Source organism: Python bivittatus, unplaced genomic scaffold, assembly GCF_059951505.1.
Source record: "Python bivittatus isolate LINGU-HERP-01145 unplaced genomic scaffold, Pbiv_v1 ctg000050_np1212, whole genome shotgun sequence".
Taxonomy (NCBI): Eukaryota; Metazoa; Chordata; class Lepidosauria; order Squamata; family Pythonidae; genus Python; species Python bivittatus.
Genome location: NW_028277033.1, coordinates 6,527,501 through 6,537,143, shown reverse-complemented (window position 1 = coordinate 6,537,143; position 9,643 = coordinate 6,527,501). Strand labels below are relative to the sequence as shown.

Sequence of the window (9,643 nt, the reverse complement as noted above, 5' to 3'; positions counted from 1 at the left end):
TGATAATCAAAATAAGATGAAAATATCTAAATGACAAGTCAGTCCTACCCTTCTTTATTCAAGAACATTTCTATTTATTTAAATTACTTTAACCCCCTTTTCAGTTTCAATTTCAAGCAGTCAGGATGACAGGTCATTAATTACTATTGAAACAGAAATAAAATAATACAGATATATTCCATTTGATATTAACATTGGTGGGTTAATTTTAAAATTGGCATGCATCTTTACAAAGTTCAAAAATATATAGTTGAATGCGATGGATATCTACTCAAAAGAAATTTCTGCTAAACTAATAGGACTCTTTCACAACAAACTAGATAGAGGTTCCAGCTTTGAATCAAGGACTTTGACTTACCGTCTCACTTCAGAATAAAATAATGAGGAAAGATGAAAAACATCAATTTATAGTATGTGGATACAGTGGTTGTCTTGACCTGATTCTCTACCCATCCCCTCCATTTTATTTACATAAGTGTTCCATTACGGAAAAAGATTTAGCAAAGGTAGAATGGTCAACTGTCAATACTGACTGTCTTTTAGAAATAAGATATACTTGTTATAAAAAAACAAACCACGTTCTTGAGCAATCCAATAGACCTATGGAGCAAAAAGGTTTCTGATGGAAATTATTTGCACGTATAAGGTTTCCATAGGACAATCTAATTCATTCATAAGGATACGTGCCTTGCCATTTTCAATGCCACCACAGAAAACATATCCAAACAAAGGAAAAGCACATGCTACAAGCTGTTCTCTGGAAATCTGTGTAAAAAACACACATTCTTTGTATATATTATCTGTCCACACACTAACAGTGTACACAGACAGGTGGAAAAAAACATGATTAGTAATCTGACACACTTGACCTAGAACATATATCATGAGGAGGATGTCCTGCTCCATACTGAACACATAAAAACAATGTATTGAGGGCCTGATAGAAGCCATGATGGCATCCTGAATTTCATGAAACCATTATGGGAATAACACAAATTACTAATTTGCACAAATTGTGCAATTCTGGTGATTTATACAAAGACATCGTCACAACATGTGTGACATTACTTGTCTCTCTGTCCCCAGATTTCACTGTCAAACTACTTTTGCTGTTAGGACATTTTTCATAAGATTCAACCAGAATTCCCTTTCAAATATTTTATGACCATGATTCCATCACTGGAACAATAGAGAGCAGGTCCTTTATCAAGTACTCGAAAAATACTGTTATATCTCCCCTTGGTCATCTTTCTGAAGTCTATACATACCTAATTCCCTCAGCTTCTCTTTGCTGGATTTAGTCTCTGGTCCCTTTGACTGTCCTTTTTGACATTCTCAGCAGCTATTCCACTTTCTCTGAGTTTTTCTAAAAACGCGGTGCCCAGAATGGCATGGTCCTTGAAGTGAGGTCTGACCAATCAGTTTGTGAACCAGTAACCTCTTTTGAAATCCAGTTACGAAACATCACATAAAACTCAATGAGCTAGTTCAGAAACACCAGTTTAGAAGAGATTGTCTATTTCTTCCTTTCAATGTAAATTTTCATATATAAATTCAGTGCCATTTGTATACTAACCTCATTTTTATGAAGGAGAAGGAGAAGGAGAAGGAGAAGGAGAAGGAGAAGGAGAAGGAGAAGGAGAAGGAGAAGGAGAAGGAGAAGGAGAAGGAGAAGGAGAAGGAGAAGGAGAAGGAGAAGAAGGAGAAGATCCCATAGAGTTGGATCTGTATATGTACTTCTGAACAGATTTTCCTACAAAAACTGTTTTTTATCCAAAGGGATGTTCTCTTCAAGAACACAGTTGTAAACATCATTTATCCTATGACATAAATTTATGATCTGAAGAATAACATTAGTCTACACAGGTTGGTAAAATCAGATCACTTGGCTGAAATGAAGTGGAGCAAATTCTTTAAGCATCCATATGGTATCCGCTGTCTGTCATGTAGCAGATGATAAGTATGACCTCCTTTTGGTGAACACACACATAATATAAAATATGTCCCTGAGAATTTTTGATCTGTGGAAGTCTACAGAGGAAGTAAAGCATGTGTATAGGGAAGATTACAGGAAAAAGGACCTCAGTAAGATGAACTTTGTTACCATTCTAGCTTCTACTATATCTGGGATGCAAAAAACTGGAGGATCACCAACTGTCAGCAGAGAGTCTTTAATCTTATTGCTGACACCTGGAGGTCACCTGGATTTTTGCAGCCCAGATATGGCAACCCCAACTTTGAGTCATATGTGAACAGATGATTTCCAGGTATAATTCAGCAAACTTGTGATAATGGATGTCCGTATGGATGTGATAAATGGATGTGATAAATGGACTGGGTGTAGTTACTTAAGAATCTTTATATGCCGTACCATCCTTAATTCCTGAGATCCTATGCCTGAAGCATCCCCTATGGCTGAAGCAAGACAGCCGTGAATGCAAGAGGGAGCCTTCGCAGAAGCACGGTGTGGAATTTCCTTCTAGGAGAGACTCAGTTGGCCTCTTATTTTCTATCTGCAGTGCATTTGCTTAGAATGGGCTGTCATGTATCCTTTAGCAGATCTTGGAAGAGTGCTAAATTTAAAGTACAATTTCAAAGTGAATTGGCAAAGTGAAGCAGAGAGACTGCCCTGCCACAGTCTGAAACAAGGGCTTGTGCTGATGAGGTTCTAGTGAGACACTGTGGCGTAAAGGCATTGGACTATGGCTGTGGAGACCCGGATTCAAGTCCACCCTCAGCCACAGAAGCTTCCTGGGTGACTTTGGAACAGTTGTCTTCTTTCAGCCTGGACAACTCATGAAGCTGTTGTTGGGATTAAAGGAAGGGAGATGCTCATCACCTGGAAGAAAGTCAGGGTATAAATGCAACAAATTTATAGAAGCCCTTGTTATTGAACTGAAGTCTCTGAAGAAACTCAGTCAGCCTTGATCCATCATCAAGGGGCAGGGACTTGGTTTAAGTTGCGATGATTGTTCTTTGTTTGGTTCTGATAAAGCATACTGAGTTTTTATAGTTGATGTGAACTGCCTGGACCATTGTTTTTGACCTAGAAAAATGGGATGCACATTTTAAAAATGAATAGATACACTACAATATGGCACAGAGTGGAAAACAAGAAACAAAACAAAAACAAAAACCTGAACTGGGACATAGTATTAAGCTTCTGTATACCCACACACACATTTTTGTGTTGTGTTGGGCTGAAGTTGTACAGAGTCAAATGGCTCCTGCATGTAATATATTTCACAGAGAACACTTATGAGTGCTTTGAGCCTCCTTCACGCTGATATTAATAAAAAGGAATATATCCATAACAATTCAGTTCTACAGAATCACCCATTTGCTACATTTCTCAAGGCAGCAGTTGAAAAAAGGCAGCCCAGCCTAGTATGCATGAACTCGCCCAAGCAGTCCTCGCTGAGCTTCAGCTTTTAGATGCCTTTGAATGACAGATTTGGAGTCAACCAATAAATCACATCTGGACCCAATAAAGACTAACTGTCCACAAGAGATCACAAACCAGAAACTCAAATACTTTGGATGTGGTATGTAAGCAGATGATGAACTAGGGGGAAAAAAGAGACCGTGGTGGCATGGTCGAGGGAAGTAGAAGAAAGGGAAGCCAACTGTAACCATGGATGGACAGGATCCGAAATCGTAAATATCCTTGAAAGATTTCTGGAATCTTTTTTCGTTGTTGCTTATTGAAAAAGAGGATAATTATCCCACAGTCACCCGAAGTGGCCCTGACTTGGCTTCCAACATAATTTGAGTCCAATCAATTAAAGGACTTCAGTCAGTGTGAAGACCATTTCCTATAAGTGAATGTCCCAAGCTTAGACTTTTTTGCCTTGAAACGTATTGTAAACAAAGGCCTGGACTCCACGGTGTGGAATTAAACCTTTCACAAATAACCTTTTATAATGCCAATTTCTCTCATGCAATGTAATAGCTGGGCATCTCCCCAAACTCTCTTCAAATGCTTTCACTTCCCTGATTCTCATTGCACTGGAAATGATTTCTCTCAACAAATATTTGATGACTGTTTAAATATTAGAGGACCAATCAGAAATTAACTTTACGCAGCTTAGTTTTGCTGCATGGCATTCAAACTCTTCCCCCACCCGGTTCATATATTAATAATGCTCTATTTAACTGGTCACCATAAACTGTCATTTTTTTTATATATATATATATATATATATATATATATATATATATATATATATATAAATATTCATGTTCTTTTTAATGGGACTCATTTTCAGTAATTCTTGGCCCAGGTTTGAAAAGTACTTCTTGCTGTTTCAATGTGTTTTGGTACCATTCAGAGATAAGACTGATAATAACGAAACTGCACTGAATGCATTCCTTTCAAAGTGTTGTCAGAATTTCAGAATATTTAATATGAAAATATCAAACCCCCGTTCTGTATTTTAGCTGCCAAACGGCTGCCTGTGTTTCTGAGAGCAATGCGATGCTGTGAAAAGTGTTTATGGAAAGCATAACTGCATATTACCACCCAAATACTCCTGCTTTGGCTGGTTATGATCCATAGCACTGCATGGTGAAGTATTTTCACATCTCAAAAAGGCTTCTCAACCATTTTATTTGCCATAGAAATGAAGCTATATAATAACTTCACCATGGGAAAATAAAATCTCCTTCAAGCTGAACTCAGCTCCTGGTGATTGATGGTGACTCAGCTCCTGGCGATTGAACTCAAGTTGAACTCAACTCCTGGTCAGATCCATGTAGTTTTCTGGCCAGCAATACTGAACTGGTTTTCCAGAGTGTTTTGGGTTTTGTTTTACACGATTACTATTATTAGATGTACTGTATATCCCACCGTTATTATATACAACTCAAGGTGGCATACCTTATGCTCCCGACTCCTACCACCACCCTTGAAGTGAGTTGGGTTGAGAGAGAGTGACTGGCCCAAAGTCATCCAGCTGACTTCATGGCTAAGGGAGAACTAGAACTCACAGAACCCTGGGTTCTACTCCAGCATCTTAACTACTACCCCAAACTCTCTCTTTCTCCTTCTCTCTTTTTAACTTCCCAATGTAGTCTATAGACCTGAAATTCCCTGGTGATTTCCCACTCAGGTTTTAACTTGGATCAAACCAGCTCATATTTTTGAAGGCAACCAAGGTCAGCTGCTCTCCACTCAGAGTGCTGAAATTATTAGAACACATTTAACTGAAATACAGTGTGCCATAAGAACCACTGAGAGAATGGACATGAAAGAAACATCCAGAAGGGCTATATGAGCACAGGTTATTGTTGTTCTTATTTGTACAGTTCCCTCCCCTCTTTCATTAGAGTCACATCCACTCTATTAATATTTGGTCCTGAGAGTCTTCAGAACAAACCTAATTGCAAATGAAGAAGCTAATTCTATATGCCTCCCAAAGGACTATTCATTAATTGACTAATGGAAAAATAACAATGTCCATCTGGGATGAGGCACCCACCACTCTGAGCAAGGAAGCTGAACAGCTAGAGGGAGGAGACTGAGAGAAAATCAGAAGCAACCAGAAGCCTTTGGAATGTTTTTATTGTAGCCAATTATCCAGCTTTTTGAAACGATAAAACAGCTTGTTCTGTCTAATATCACCCACTGTAAAATTGATCAGAGTAATATCCTCTGAATCCTTTCCTCTTGGCCAACTTCTTCAATGGCCTCAGTAATTTTTTTTTAAGATAGATAGTTAGATGATAGATAGATAGATAGATAGATAGATAGATAGATAGATAGATAGATAGATAGATAATTATGACATTCATGTCCAGAGTTACATTAGTTTTTGAAAGACACCAGAATAATCAGAAAGACACCAGAAAATCAGAAAGGGTCATATTATTTTCAGAATATCTGAATTTGCATTTGTACAAAACTGTTCTGTTGTTTAGTTGGACTTAAGCATGTTTGAGATAAATCATTTCTAACTCAGAAGAACAATCAAACCCTAATCATCTGTAAATCAATATTTTAATTCCTTTTAAGTATCCAGAAATTGGGAATGCTTGATTCTTCCCACCCACATCAGCATCAAAACCCTGGTCGTCACATTTGTTACCAGTTTGACTCTCATGTTGCCATTCAGAACATTGGGAATTGTAGTAGATTGAGACTGATGAAGACTTTCCAACAAAATATCTTGGGTGCAGTCAGAGAGCTACCGTTCCCAGAAGCCCTGGCAATTCCATTGGTTTAAATGTTAAAGGACAAAAGGTTTTAAAATTCACAGATAATGAGACGATACTGATTGCATCTTTTGTCATTCCAGCTTCCATCAGTTTGCATCTCAACACAATTTTCTGCCCCTTTTCCATTTGGTTCATATTGACGCCAGTTGGTATAATTCACAGGAGCGCCATTTAAATATTCAAATACTCCTGGAACTGAACTCTCCTTAATTCCCAAGTAGGTATATTGATTATTCTCTTTCACAATTTTCAGAACAGCATCATTCTCCTTTTCATCCATGGGTTTTGCAACGGAACCCCCCAAAAGTTGACATGTTTCGAGTATTGCTTCAAAACCAACTGTCTTTCCATTGGTAGCAAATATTTTGTGTTCCACCTTATTTAACATTCCCCTCAAAGCCAGAACTACAAAAGAAAAAGAAAAAAAGAAGAAGAAGAAAAACAACAATTATCTTGTCCTGCTATCAGGCAGTTCCTAAATGCAAGTCATCATTTGTTTTTGCAGCTGTCACATCATGAATATGCATGTATAAACTAAATAAATTTGAATTAATCCAGTTCTGATCCATGTTACTTTCTCAGAAGTTCCCTTATAAATCTGTCCAATTTCCACTTAAATCTAAAAATATCTCTCTAAATGAAAATTCACATTTAAATGTTTTGAGGTCAAATGTTTCTGAGGGCAAAATGTTCTACCCCTCAAAATACTTATTCCACCCATACAGGAAGTGTTTGAATCTCAAAACTAACCACCTGAAGTAGGACTAACACTGCTGGAATACTTCCAGTAAGGTTGGAAAAGCACTGGAACATTAAAACCTCCAAGCATACTTATCTAAATGTATTTTTCATCAAAAATTGTTGAAAGATAGATTTATGCATGCATTTATCAATTACAGGATAGTTTTATACTGCTCAGCTAAGACAATTTCTGGAGGTTTACCACAGAACAATCAAAATCAAAATCACTAAAACCAACATAGATTAAAACAAACAAGTTATAAAAACAGAACAAGCAAAAAACATAAACAAAAACAGAACAAAACATGACAGTCCAATCATAAAAAGCTTCCCAGGGCACTCAACCTCCAAACACCTATTCAAAATTTCTAAGCTTAAAACTATGCTTCAGCGTTATGTTAATCATTTAATTTGATTTGGAAAATGGATACTTCTCTGATTTCACTATTTGGAAATGAATACATCTCTTCCTTTCACACTTGAAAATGTAAGTGCAAAGCTTCCTTCACAAGAAGCAACAGAGAGAGCAAATAAATGCAAGGTTTTTTGGGAAATGAAACTTCCCTCACCATCACTTTAAAAAAAAAATTTTTTTTTTTGGGGCTCTCATGAAAGCTACTCCAGGGAGAAGATGTTTATTTTACAGACGTTATTTGGTCCCCATATTTTTAGGAATAGGAAGAGCAAGCAGCGTACCTCCTTCAAGTCTCTGGATCTTTTGCTCCAGACCTCTGAGCTCTGCCTGCACTTCTGGATCAAGAAAAGCAGCACGGCCTAGAAATAAATAGAAAAGCAAACCATTTTGCTTCACTGAGCAGAGCAAATCCATTGCCTTGCTCTGAACAGCTCTGTCCCTGGAGAATACTGAATTTCCCTGTTGCCTGCTTTAGCAGCACAGGAGGAAACTTATCTGAGCTGGGGAGCTGGGTCAGACCTGGTTAATACTGGATAGGAGGCACCTAATGTTTTCCTGGGAAGTAAAACAAAACTAAAAACAACATATTCAAAGAAGGCAGTGGCAAATTGTTGCTGAGAAAACTACACAGATGTGCATGTAAAGTCAGCAGTATTGGACTATTATTATTATATAGACTTAGATTCACACAAGGTGTTTCCCAGTGCTTAATGTTTTTCTTTATGGAACTAGTTTTTTTTCAACAGACAGAATGAAAAGTTTTGGGGGAAAAAACCATGGAGTCCTTGGGGGTCTCTGAGCTTGGTTATTTACTTGCAGACGTTTCGTTACCCAACTAGGTAACATCTTCAGTGCTAGAAGGGAGTGGGGTTTGCTCCCAGTTCATATACAGTAGCTTGTCCTGCCAGTGTTGGTGGGGTGTGGTTTTCTCCCTGGTTGTTTCTTATCTATCTATCAATCAATCAATTAATCAATCAAAGAACTACCAAGGAGAAAACCATACCCCCACCCACACTAGCAGGGCAAACTGCTGCATATAAACCAGGAGCAAACCCCACACTCACTAGCACTGATGATGTTATCTAGTTGGGTAATGAAACATCTTCAGGCAAACAATGAAGCTCAGAGAACACCAAAGACTCCACAATTCAATCCTGAGCTACAGAGATTCTCTTCTATCAAAACAAAAACAAAACCTCTTTGTTTCAGTTGGCCAGCATAGGAAGCATATCTGCCAGACAGAATCTACCCTATCTGCAGTTCTGTCCATGCCTGACTTGAGTGTGTCTTTGGTCCTGCATTTCTCAATGACTACTGAAAAATAACTTTGAGAATTAGATTTACTTCCAGGGCATCATAGGCAGGACACAATCTCCTTTTTATCATCTGGTTTTAAGGTAGCAGCAATACCTGTAGATACAGTTGAGGTTACCCACTGTTAGGTAAACAGGCATCCAATTTCAGTTGCATAGGATTTCCAGTTGGATTCCTCTGTGATTTAATGGGCTTTTGAACCTGTTTAAGCCAGTCACGATCACTTTTCTTTATTTATTTCAGATTAAAAGCAAGCAAAACAATGGTCCCATTTTTGGTGGCTCAAAGTGCTGTAGGAACTAGAACTGTTCAGTTTTGAAAATGATTCAGCAAACAGTGTCTACAGGAGGGTGCAAAGGAGTCAAACTGGCAACTACAACTGTGCAATCAAAGACCAGCCTATTGCATTAAAAGGAAAAGACTTGGATCACACACTTGTAGCCACCATCTTAACTTTTTTGCACCTTCCATGGATATCCTTATTCAGAACGCTTTTACCTCTGCATGAGCCTGAAAAAAAGATGTCACAACTATGTCCATTAGATCAACTTTAACCAGTGATCTCCTTAAAGCAACTGCATCCTTTTTTTTCCTTTCCCAGGCTTGTGCTGAAGCCTTTAAAAAGTTGGGCTGCTTTAATGAGCATCAAAGAGGTGCTGTACCCACAAGAGGTCCAAAGCACTTATTCTGAATCATTTTTGTCAGTGTGTATGGGGTGATATGGGCTCTACCCGTCCCTCAGAGGGGGGAGTTAGCCCCCTGATGATGGTCCCTGGAATTACTTGCGAATTTTCCATCTTCTTGGAATATATTTATTTTTAGGATTGTTTTTATGTTGTATTTTAATGAATTTTTATCTTCTTGTAAACCACCCAGAGTCGTTTCATGAGATGGGTGGTGACAAATTTGATAAATAAAAAATAAAATATTTTTTTCAATTATTCAAAGCCATAGTAT

At 37.9% G+C, this 9,643-nt stretch overlaps 1 protein-coding gene across 1 annotated transcript in view; it reads right to left on the bottom strand.

The window, feature by feature from the left end:
* Positions 1–5,627: 5,627 nt before the first annotated feature.
* Positions 5,628–9,643, bottom strand: part of LOC103059973 (pulmonary surfactant-associated protein A) — an 11,875-nt gene continuing 7,859 nt past the window's right edge. Inside the window, exons 3-4 of the mRNA XM_025165139.2 lie at positions 7,654–7,731; positions 5,628–6,621 (exon numbers count right to left, since the gene is read on the bottom strand). Of these exons, the coding sequence (XP_025020907.2) occupies positions 6,245–6,621; positions 7,654–7,731 (455 nt within the window). The 3' untranslated portion in view covers positions 5,628–6,244. The remainder of the gene's footprint in view (positions 6,622–7,653; positions 7,732–9,643) is intronic.